A 12203-nucleotide genomic window follows, 5' to 3' on the forward strand; every position below is an offset into this window, starting at 1 on the left:
TCAAAACATTTCTTTTTATGTTTGATGCATGACTCACATTTTTTGCTATATTTTGTTGCAGAACTACAGCCTCAGAAGGCAGTCCTATGGGTTTTGTGAGAGTGGTCAACTTACATATAAGAGACAGGACATCCCAACTGATGGAAAATTTGCAGCTAGTCCTCCCTCTCCCTTCACCCCAACTGTTTTATCAGCCTGTTCAGAGGTGTCAGTCATATATCTGTTAAGAAATACACTGCTTACAACCAGCTGCAGCACAACTGATGTTCTTGTGCAGTCAGTAAACAGTGGGCAGAAGATTCTTGACACTGAGTGGTGGCCAGCAGAGTGAGAAAGGTGGCAATTTCCCCCTATTCTGTCCCTATAAGGCCCCCATCTGGAGCATTACATCCAGGCCTGGGACCCCTGGTATAAAAAAAGATGTGGAGCTTTTGGCACAGATCCAGAGGGGGCTATGAAGATGATCAGAGGGCTGGAGCCTATGAGAAAAGCTTGAGTGAGCTGGCCTTGGAAAAGGTCTGGGGAAACCTCATTGCAACCTCCCAGTATTTGAAAGGAGCTTGCAAGCAGGAAGGAGACTCTTTCACACGGTTTGATAGCAACAGCGCAAGGGAGAGTGGCTTTAAACTAAAAGATGTGAGATTTAGCTTAGCTATTAGGAAGATATTTTTTATGTAGAGTGTGATAAGACTCTGGCTCATCCAGAAAGCTGTGAGCACCCCACCCCATCCCCAGAGGTGCTCAATGCTGGGATGTTCAGGCCCCAGGCAGCCTGATCTGATAGTGTCAGCCCTGCCCACAGCATGAGGTTGGGACTGGGAAAGCTCCGAAGTTGTCGTGTCGTCCCCCCCCCAGTGCAAGCCATTCTGCAAGTCTGTGACTGAAGTGATATCTGACCTGCTGCAGATACACAGATACAGATCATAGTTTCACAACCTATGAAACACTGGGAGCTTTGATACTCTGTTTTGTACCCAGTTTGAAGTAAAGACACAGTTACATTAACAGGACTACATGGTAACAAGCTTAAAGACCTCAGATACATTCATGAAATCAGAGAGCAAATTCTGAGCTAATTTTTTGGAGCAGAAACACAGTATGCCAGTATCTTTTAAGAAATGATACCCGGTAATGAATTTTGTAGATGTATAGAGAGAATATAAGAACTCCAGAAGTGTGGGATGCTTGGCTCGAGAGCCAACTGTTCCTCTTCTCTGCAAGGCTTGAAGCATTGCACTAGCTGAGCAGAAGGCCCTCTACTAGACTTAATGCTGGGCTTTCCTCACATCTGCCGTGCCAGACAAAACTAGAAGATACAAGGAACCTTTGAAAGGCTAGAATTAGAATATATGCACATTTATTCAGCATTTGCTTCAAATGTTACCATGACAATCATTAGGAGATCTTCAAAGATGAACAGTCAATGCTGTGAACTCTATTTACAGTCTCTCTCAAATTTTAAAGTGGAGAGAAGAAAGCAGAACAAATGTAGAAGTTGAGGACTGACCTCACTGACAGCTGAGTCCTTGCAGGCTAAGTGCCCGATAACCCTACAAGAGCTGGAAATGCAGATTTCAGCTGACTTGAAGGCAGTCCTAGTATGCTACTGTAAGGACAGGAAATAGAAGATATAACTGCTTTAAAGTTATCTTGGATTGCACAACACAGACAATGGTCACAATCCAGCAATAAAAAAGGAATTGCCTACCCTTTTCCAAGGATCAGGACTCACCAAACACTGCAGAAAAAGCAATCTCAGAACAGAGATGCATCTCTTGTGGCTGCCAGCCCTTAAATAAAGTCAGGGAGGGGAGGACCTAGGGTGAATTGCTTCCACCTATGTTCCCAGGGCTGGCAACGTCCCTTCACGAAGTGCTCTATCACTGGTTCAGGCAGTGACCTAATGGTTCCCCTACAGCTACCACACAGCTAGTGCTTTCCTAGACTTTCACTACATGTGAAAGGACTGTAATTAATATACATTCAACATTCTTTCAGGAAAGATTAATTCTAAAAACTGATTGGAAAAAAAACAACAAAACAACCAAACAAGTGATTACTACCTGGTGCCCAGTTAATGTATCTGAAAGGAGTACCACCACTCCATTGCCACCCACTGTGGAGATTCAGACTGTTCAATCCAATCCAGAGAGGTGATCTGTTGCTGTCAATCAGATCTAGGGAACAAAAAGAACTGGAATTCTAATGACATTCATTATTAAATGTTCTGTGTCAAAAAGTGTCAAATTGTGCAGGAGGACAATAAATACATGCTTAGAAGTTTCAAAGTTCAGTGCAGAATTTGTGCTTAAAAGTAATACATTCAGAGACTCCATTCTGCAGTTGACATGCAAAAGGCTAGGTTGCATATTTCTTCATCTGAATTTAATGATATTCCTCTGTTATGCATAAACAGTAATCTTCAAAAACTAGAAGATATAATTGCAGTTGTTCATATTTACTTCACAAGTTCATTTAAGTTCAGTGCAATTAATACAGAGCAATTAATACAGAGCCTTCTTCCTCCACAGTCTGTGCATGAAGAAACAGTCTTTAGTTTTTCATTAGTGTTTTGTATAAAGTTTGTGTGTAATTTAAAAAAAAAAAATCTATTCCATTAGGTCTTCATGAAGAATACTGATTTCTTAACACAAAAACCATACACTCATTGCTCACTATAATAACTATCCTTTTGTAAGACCCTTCTCTCAAACTGCTACATTAAAAAGTTTTCTGAGCTTGATCCAAGTCTTACTTAACTAAATGAAAATTCTTAACTTGTTATAAAAAAAATGGAAATAATTTAAAACAAGAATTCCACACCTTTCGTAAGTCTCATTTTTAAAAAACATAATTTACAGTAATTTTGATACTTCTCTGCCAGTACAGATACTAATGTTACATTATCTACTCATTGTAATGTGACCAAAGCACCAAAATATTTGCAATCAATCAAGAAGTCTTAAAACTCTTTTTACTATTTGATGCTCTTTTTACTGTTTTTTTTTATTCACCTCTCAGATACGTCTGTTCATGCATCTCTGTGACACTTAATAACTCTGCGTTCTGCTGCTTGCAGCTCTGCCTTGCTTGGTGCCACGTGAGAGCTGACTGGAAGTTTATCTGGTAGAAGGTTCCTGTCAAGGGATCTGTACTCCAAAATTTGTCATTGTCACTGCCTATGTGAGAAAAAGACGACTTAATACTGCAGCTTGTTAAAAACATCTTACAAAATGTTATAATAACATTTAACTACAAGATTTCTCATGAAATTTGAACATTTTGGGTAAATAAGCCTCAATTAAAAAAAAAAAAATACCCTTCATATATATATACTTCATATACTCTTTGTTAAGTAAAAGGGGGTTTGCCACTGACATTAACAGAAGCGAGCTTTGATTCTTTAATTTTTCTGCCAAATCAAATTCAATACTCTTCAGGTTAAAAAAAAACAAAAAAAAAACAAAAAAAACAAAAACAAAAAAAACTAAAGAAACCAATTAAAAAAAAAAAAAACGACAAAACTTGGTCATTATCTGCTCTGAAAAACTTTTCAGCAGCTCATAAGCTATACCTGATCGAATTATTGGTTAAAATAGGACTGAAATGAAAGTATTTCCAACTATGGAAACTTTCCTCCTTAATTTACACCATCATTAATTCAGTTTAAAAAAAAAAAGGCGTGCCCTATTTCTACACTGCATGTGTCATTTCAATTTAGAAATTGTTTTTTTGAGAGCTGTCTGTTAGCAAAATTTCTCCCTGAATATGCAATAAGTTGTACATTAGCATTTTCTTCTGTCAAGAAAAATGGCTTTCTTCAACCATTCTTCAGAAGAAACATTCAATTTTCAGTTCTGCTTCTTGCTGGTTTTCTTCTATTCTGAGCATTCTTTTTTAATTCTAGACCCAACTGTCTTGCTTATACTGTCCAACAGTTATATAATGCCAACTTCTTCATGCATTTCCATTCATGTAGTAAGAATGTTTTGGGTCTTTTTTTTTTTTTTTTTGAAGGCACTGCATGCAAAACTGCAACAGGAAATTATTTTCAGTACTGTCAGGGAAAAAAACGGTGGTGGTTGGCAGTTGATAATGAATAGAATTGGATTTTTCCCATCTACTAAATGGCAAATGTGGGTCTATGGTAGAGCATCGCAAAACGAGGCAGCACTTTCAGTAACTACATATTTTAATGCCCTTCATTCTGCTCTCAGATGCACGTACATTTACTTACGGCTTTCAGTAGATTATGAGGCAGAACCCAGAGAAGTCATCAGTTAGGAAGCATGACAGGAGAAAGCTGTCAATGGCCATTCTAGGAAGATCTGTGAGACAGTTCTCCCTTTTTTGCTTTTCAGAAAAACACCAGCCTCTTGCCATGAACTGTTTATCAATTTTGTGACACAGAACAGGAATGATGATATCACAAGTAGCAATGACACTGGAATAATTACACTCTGAACAGCTTCTCAATTTTCAAATGCTTTAGCTAAATACAGCCATATCTAAAGCCTACTGGCCTTCTCCCAGCTGTTAGCTACTTAGTGACGTATCCCAGCAATTCCAGCGTGACTTTTTTTTTTTTTCCCCTGTACGGAAGATTATGATATGGCATAGACATTTCTTAGTAAAATAATGCAACTACCATAGTTTTCCCTTCCATGTTAGAAACATTACCCCCATATTGTTATATTTACCTAATAGTGTTGCATTACAGCACCTACATCAGCATTTAGGACTTACTGCCAATGGGACAGAACCCATACAAGTGATCGATGTCAAAGTTGGGGGTCGTTGCGCACCACAGCAAGCCGTCCAACCGGCCAGCATCTGTGCACCCTGCATACCACTTCCCATTCAGCTGAAAAGGAAAGGTGCACGGAGCTCCATGGGAGTTTCCTAGCAGTGTAAATAGATCTACAGGGATAAAACAAATGAAAGTATGAGTGAGAGAATCTCTACCCATCACTACTCCCTAAAAATTTTGCAGAGGAAGTATTCCACATGTTATGTTAGTGTAACTGGACACCTACTGCTATCAGCAGTCTTTCACAAAACCTCTGCATAGATCTTGCAATTTACCATCATCTCATGAAATCACCATCTGTAACAACTGGAAATGAGACAATTTTGTACTATAAAAATTTTGTACTATAAAATTTTTTCACATAAAATGCTATTTTTAGAAAATTATTTCTTTCTTCAAGTATGTTAATTTCCTGCCATCCCATATAAATTAGTCATGTATTTAAAAAAAAAAAAACAAAAACAAACAATTAATCATCTGAAACCTTGTGGAAGAACAGAATGGTAGTGTGTATGGGATTATTTATTTGCACTTACTATTGGAGAATTAATCGTAAAAAGTTTTTTGTCTTTTATCCAACATTGTTAATAATATTTTACTAGTATTGGAAAAAACAACAACACCACCACCACCTAAACTAGTATTTTAGTATCAGCCAATTAAATAAACTGAAATGCTTAGTCTAGAGCTAATAACAAAACATATGCTAGATACTAGATAGATTTGTTTTGAAAGTAAATAAAAAACTGCAATTTTTTGCACATATACTGTCTTCTGTCTGAAGCCAAGTATCGTTCTATCTCAGGATGGAGGAATGTGACTCGTGTGAACTGATTGCCTTCCAGCCCACAGTTGCTTCAAGGGGAGCAGCTGCTGTTGTTAGATTACCAGGAGCAGAAATAAAAGGGCACTACCTGCTATGGCAAATGAGCACAAGTCACTGTTAGGATTAATCTTCAAAATTTACCTTTATGGCCTTGAGAACACAAGTCATCCATGGTTCCATAGATCTTCCATTTGTTCGTTGTATCTGACCCTGAGTCCAGTACAATATTATCTTTCTTTCTTTTACCAACACTGAGAAATAAGTTCTCTCCATGGATTACCAAGGTTGAGTTTCTGCAGCCCCATTTTTGGAATTCACTTTCTTCGTTGCAGGGATACAAAGAAATTTTAGCCTGATCTTGCTTGTAGCGCACTCCCAAACATTGTGCAAATGCCACACTCATCACCTGGTGGTCGGACACCCACCTGAATTTCTGTAATTCACTGGTTTTTTTGCAAGCAGCTATTGTGACTGCATGAGAACTCTGAGCAATTAGGCACAGTTTACTATCCTCATTATACATTAAAAATATTTCATTGTCTGTAAAAGAAAATAATAAGAATTAATGTGTACAGAAATAGCAAGGGGAGATTATGAGGAAAGGGGCATGTTCTGCTGCTGTTTCTACACTGGTCGCCTGACTCATGTCATATGACTTGGAGTTCTGAGTCACTTTTGCAAAAGTCACACAGCATTCTCAAGACGTTTTCTTCCAAGATAGAAAAATGCATGCAACTCATGTAAATACAGTACATGGGAACAAGAGAAAGTAAATTATATCATGACATTGTTTCCAAAATGTCATCAGTATAACGGAATTTTCATAAGTATAATGGATTTTATTTTTCCATATGCATCCTGAAATCTATATGCCTGTTGTGATTTTCAAAAGAAACCCCATGGAAGATTCAGAAGTTTGCCGTCATTCTGTGCACAATGGACTTAAACCTTCTTACATACATGCCCAAATAATTGCATCTGTGTTAATTCAGTTAATGAATGAGCCTCTTGTCACACCTCCCTTCTTCAATAATTGGCAAATTCTGCTATTTTTCCAGTATGAAGGACAGCGATTTGTAATCTTGCCCTGCTCTAGTATTCTCTTATTTATACATTTAACATAAGAAATCAATACAATTAAACATAATAAATCCCAAGCAAATTCTCACAAGAACAAACACTGAGCAGTGTATGGCAGTAAAGATAGTATACATGGCTCTGTGTTTCTGTGCTCTACTAGGTTAAGATAATGCACTAACACTAAACAAGATAGTTAATGCTCCCAAAGGATTGTGGGCACCACAACTCGTGGGTCTTGCTGGTAAGGGTTATCTGCGTCGCAGTTGTACACCTGTCAACATATACAGCAGTTATTCAGTTGCCTGTAAACAGAATTGCCTGATTTTCATGATTTCATATAACTCTCACTAGTTTTGGTTCACAATGGAGATAAGTTTCATCTACAAGGACAGCCCTAGGACTTATGGGACAGAAGGGCAAAGGTTTGCCCTTCAGTACTTCACATCTTTAATTCCTGAAGAGAGATGTAACATCCCTCTGCTATTTGTCCAAGACAGTAACTGCATAGGGAACAAAAGCAAATTCCTAAGATGGGAAAGGATATTAGAATACTGTTGGTATTGAATAGAGAATAGAACAGAAAGTGTCTTAAGAACTTCTGATTCATGAACTTTTGATGATTTTTTTATTATTATTATATTTGCATTTAATGCTCTAGCTCTCCTAAGGTCCAGTGTAACTTATAACAGTTTAGTAGTTTATTGAAGTTTCATTTATTCGAATCTAAATTAAGAACTAAGACATAGTTCTTAACTTATCCATTTAAGCAAAAAGCTGTAAGTTGGATTAAATCTTTTAATTATTACATCTAACTACTACAGAGCATAGCATAGTGTACTTAATTTCAGCTATTGCCCCCATTGCCCTGACTCCTAACTTCCAACTTTGCCCTATTCTGATCTTCTTTACATCTTAAAAATGAACCAATGTCTTTAACTGTATATTTCTTAAACTTTTGAGAACCACTCCAGTTAGGATGAACGTGACATGCAGAATAGCTGTATAAGAAAATCTTTAAGAACTTGAGAAAAGAGCAAGAGAACAAAACCTCTCACTTTCACATCTATTTTTGCAGGAGATAGAAGACAAGTACTCACCAAGTGCCAGAAAAGCAGTAGTAACGAAAGAGAAGAAAATTAAAATTGCAGAAGTCAAGTATTTCATTCCTTTCTTCTTAATCACAAAGAGATAAGTTTAATTGCTGCAGTAGAAATCTTAAAGGAATAATTGGTGCTGGGTCCTCCTCAGCTTTGGAGAATTTTGTTTGACAGAGAAAACTTGACACTAAATAAGGAAACATCCTGTCACATGTGATATTTTTGAAATATATAAATAATCACAGAATTCAGATTTGCATCTGAAACTTCATTTTCAGTGACAAACAGGTAAAAATACAGAGCCATAATTTCACGCAAATTTGACTCAGGAGAACCAATACAAATTAGACAAATCTTTACAAACCTTTCTGTTAACTAGAGATTTTAACAACAAAATAGTTTGAAAATGTACAGAACACAAATGTACAGTTAGAAGAGTAGCATGGTTAGAATAGTATATCATAGGATTATCATGCTGGAAAGACACATCAAAAACGAAACACTCACCCACATCTCAGGCCAGCAGTAGAAAACTCCAAAAGGAGTCTCTCCAGAAAGAGATCCTTCCCCAGTGGCAGTCAGCCCTTAAATGGGATCTAAGAGAGGTGCAGCCAGGCTCCACCCCTTCCGGTCATGCAGCTGAATTGCCTTCACCTGTGCTCCCATGACTTACTCAGTGCTTGCCTCAGGGGATCAATCAGTGGTTCAGGCCACGACTCAACAGTTCCCATACAGGAAGCAGTCTTTCAGAAGTATTTAATACATAAAGTATGAATGCATTTTAACACTAAATAATTTGTTTCTTGCACCAAGTGTGAGACAAAGAGAAATAATCTCAAAGAAATGAGCTGTAACCCTTTATTAAGAGGAAATCAAATTTAGCCATGGTGTAAGGAAAAATAAAATCCTTTGTTTTGAAGGAAAAATATTCAGCAGAAATTGCCTTCAGAATTTCTCATACTTTTTGCAGTTTTGTTATTAAGACAAATTCACAATATATTCTGCAAAGCTAAAGTGTGACTTAATGTATGAGAAGAAAACCAGTTACAGTCCACAGAGATATAGTTTACCAATATCAGCTATCAAAATATGCAATTATAATGACATTATTTGTTATATCTATGGGGGTTTTATTCATTTGATTACTCTTTTTGTTTGCTTATGGTATATCAGTGGCCATCAAGCAGCACTTGACTGAAATCAGTGTCAGTACTTAAAAAAAGATAAACATGGGTACATCGTAATTTATACAAAGAAAAAAAAAGTGCAAGATGAAGGGGACTCAGTAAAAATATCTCAAACACAGAACACCCTTCATTCCCTGACCTCTGCAATATTTTTTTGTTTGACAGCAATATCTGCCAGCCATGAGTCTAATGTCATGAGTATGCATGGACATTCCTTCCCACTGACCTCTCTTGTACAGTTCTTATGAACTTTTCAAGGGTCTGTTTTCCCTTGAAATCCTTGAAATCTTTTTTGTTTCATTTTGCAGTTAGCCACACACATAGAATTTAGAGACAACAAACAGCACAGTAATGCTGTAAGGCAGCATGTTTATGCTCTATGCTCTGCTCCTTGCTGGACTGTTTTCTCAGGAGAGGCAAGGACACAGTGTCCTGTCTTCAGCTCACTCAGAGAGCTGGAGGATAATAAGAGAAGACATCCAAAAATGAGCTGCCAAGTGAAGTAAAAACAGAAATAGATTCTACCAGCTTTATTTGTCACTTATGTTATTTTACGGCTTACTTATATTTCTTCTTAGTTATATGACTTGCTTTCATGTTTCTTCCTGTTAGCCTCTCAAGGTTAATGACACACTGAATCACCAATCAGATAACATCTCCATGTGCTAATTCAACACTTAAGTACCATTACATAAGATATAGATCTTTTATTTACAGATAGACAGATCCTTTACAGTCTCATAGTTAATGCAAAATATTCAAAGTTGCAGGGTATGTCTAATCTAAGTTGAAGCCATGAATGAAGGACAGATATCTCACTTACAGATGCTCTATAGTGCCTAACCCATACCAAAGGAATAATTGCCGCTTTAGTTCAAGTTGCATGTTGGTACATGTAACTTCTACTAAGATTTATTTGTTCTAGCTAGATTACTTTTAAAGCTTGGATTTATAGAGTAGCTGTTATCACATTACACAGCACTCCGTTCACTTCCTCCTTCGCTGCTGGCAGGATCATTTTTGTTGTTCTCTCTGGCCAGGGCACTGCTGTACTCCACCAGCATGCTGTGCTGCCCCACTGCTCGTTCAGCCTCACTCTGGATTTTGATCTTGAAGAAGAAATAAACCATGATGCCCATGCCTACTAAAATGACGAGAACCAGAATAAGGAGTATCCAAACAGTGCTCTGATCTTTGTCCTTTTGGCCACCTGTAAATAAATGTAAAGCAAGTAGAAGTAGGTCTACTTATATGCATAAATAAATATGTAAGCTTCTAAAAAAATACAGGTCTAATTTTTCCCGTGGTGTTAACTGTGGTGTTCATTAGGAACCCAAGCTTATGAAGAAAGTAGAAGATAATTTCAACATCTGTGGCCTACTTCCACTGTTCTCTTAGGTAAAGCAGCTTTGGTCATTACGATGTAAATACTATTGTATGCTTTTTCATGATAACAATTACATTAGAAAATCCAGTGTAGTATTACTGCGTCAGTTACTTTAGCATGCAAAAGAAGGACAAAACAGAGGAAGATCATTTTACATAAGCATTTATTTTTCCTGAGATACTGTATGTCTCCCAGGTATTGCTAAGTGTTGCTAGTAATGAATTCAATGGCAACAGTAAATTAAGCCCACATAAATAAAGATACAGAAGTCAAGTAAATTATACGTGCCCATTCATTAAAAAGCAAGTATTTATTTTTATTTTTATTTCATCTCCTTGAAACTATTGGGAAGGAAAAATACGGCCTACCTTTCACATTTGCAACTGCTTCAGGAGCAGCTGTCAAAGAGAAAGACAGACGTTTAGTCAAAAGCACATTTCTATCCAGACAATTCCAAGCTCAGCACTTCACTACTTCTCCACGTTTGCTAAATGAAGATGAAAGCGCATGAATGATTTTAACCTGATATACACTGTAATGAAACTACAATGTTTTGCATTTTAAGCCTTCTTGCCTCTTTTTCAATATCCACAGGTACCTTCTGACTGTCAGGCAGGCTTTCCTTTGGTCGATCCATCTTGTCCTCTTTACTAGGTCTGCATGCCAGCAGGCCAAAAAACAGCTTGATCATTGATATTCAAAAACTCTCCCAGACAGCAAGCAGTTCCTATGAGACCCTGCACATTCTGCACATTCTGCACATGGGATGTACCACAACCCATTTGCATCTGCAGCCACATTTATCAGCTCAGGCTTCCCTGTGCAGTCGTTCCCAGCTGTGCTAAGAGGGCACCATGGGAAAGAGATGCCAGTGGTAGCGGGGTGGTGTCAGTGCAAAAGGCATGAGGAGCTGAGCACTGTGCACGTTGAGCTCCAGGCTGTTGGCAGGCAGGAGAAAAGCAACTGTTAAATAATCTCTTGGAAGGATGCTGAGCTCTCTGTAGTGGAATATTTGCCTTGTTCTGATAAACCACTCTGCTGGAGAGCCTGGCAGCAGGGATATGTGCTGGCATTGTTTTGGCATTGCACTTAAGGGCCATTCACTAACAAACCCAGACAACAGAATAAGTGTAGGTGCTGAGTGTGTGCTTTCTGCCATGGCTGGTAACTAGGAATTAACTTTCTGAAGTGACTTTTCCTCTAGTTGCTCAAAGAATACAAGGAGTTGCCTCAAAAGAGGAATTTTCCTTTTCTGAAAATACTCTGCAATCACTACCAGTGTGTACAGCTGCCTTCCTCACCAGATGCAGCTCTGCTCTGCTAGGAGAAAGGGCAGAACCTCGGAAACACCCCAAACCCTCGGTTTGCAAAACAGAGCAGGAAATAGTACTGTTGTTTTTTCTTCTTCTTTTTCTTTTTTTTTTTTTTATCCTGTGGAATTAGCAGTTAAAGTCAAAAATACCACATGGCTCTTGGCTCACTGTATTCTGATATTTCTGCTTCCTGACCAAAACAGATGGTGCTCAATTACATAGAAACACAACATTAAAAAGTAAATGCTAACCAAAACACTTCTACTATTTTTAAAGGTCACTATACATCTTCTGGATTTTGCTTCCGTTCTGTTATTATTGAAATGGAATTGCTTCATCTATCTGTTGCTGGAACAGCGTGTAACAGTACAGAAAGAGGAAGAAAAGCAAATTATTGATACAAGTCTTGTTCTGTAGCAAAGGTTTGATGTTAGAAGGAAGAAATGTGTGTTTATCAGAGGGGAGCAAAGCCACAAAGAGTTTAACAATTTTACAGAAAACAT

General features: G+C 37.7%; 2 protein-coding genes across 7 annotated transcripts in view; both read right to left on the minus strand.

Moving 5' to 3' along the window:
* Positions 1-8544, minus strand: part of LOC128087161 (macrophage mannose receptor 1-like) — a 33643-nt gene extending 25099 nt beyond the window's left edge. For all 6 annotated transcript variants that reach the window (XM_052696492.1, XM_052696494.1, XM_052696491.1 and 3 more), the window contains exons 1-5: positions 7814-8544; positions 5778-6176; positions 4747-4920; positions 3015-3179; positions 2064-2177 (exon numbers count right to left, since the gene is read on the minus strand). In XM_052696492.1, the coding sequence (XP_052552452.1) occupies positions 2064-2177; positions 3015-3179; positions 4747-4920; positions 5778-6176; positions 7814-7880 (919 nt within the window). In that variant the 5' untranslated portion in view covers positions 7881-8544. The remainder of the gene's footprint in view (positions 1-2063; positions 2178-3014; positions 3180-4746; positions 4921-5777; positions 6177-7813) is intronic.
* Positions 8545-8657: 113 nt separating this feature from the next.
* LOC128087164 (macrophage mannose receptor 1-like) overlaps positions 8658-12203 on the minus strand; it is a 31522-nt gene continuing 27976 nt past the window's right edge. The window contains exons 27-28 of the mRNA XM_052696501.1: positions 10756-10785; positions 8658-10210 (exon numbers count right to left, since the gene is read on the minus strand). Coding sequence (XP_052552461.1) covers positions 9972-10210; positions 10756-10785 — 269 coding nt within the window. The 3' untranslated portion in view covers positions 8658-9971. The remainder of the gene's footprint in view (positions 10211-10755; positions 10786-12203) is intronic.

The sequence above is a fragment of the Tympanuchus pallidicinctus genome, unplaced genomic scaffold (assembly GCF_026119805.1).
Source record: "Tympanuchus pallidicinctus isolate F22 unplaced genomic scaffold, pur_lepc_1.0 scaffold3, whole genome shotgun sequence".
Lineage (NCBI taxonomy): Eukaryota > Metazoa > Chordata > Aves > Galliformes > Phasianidae > Tympanuchus > Tympanuchus pallidicinctus.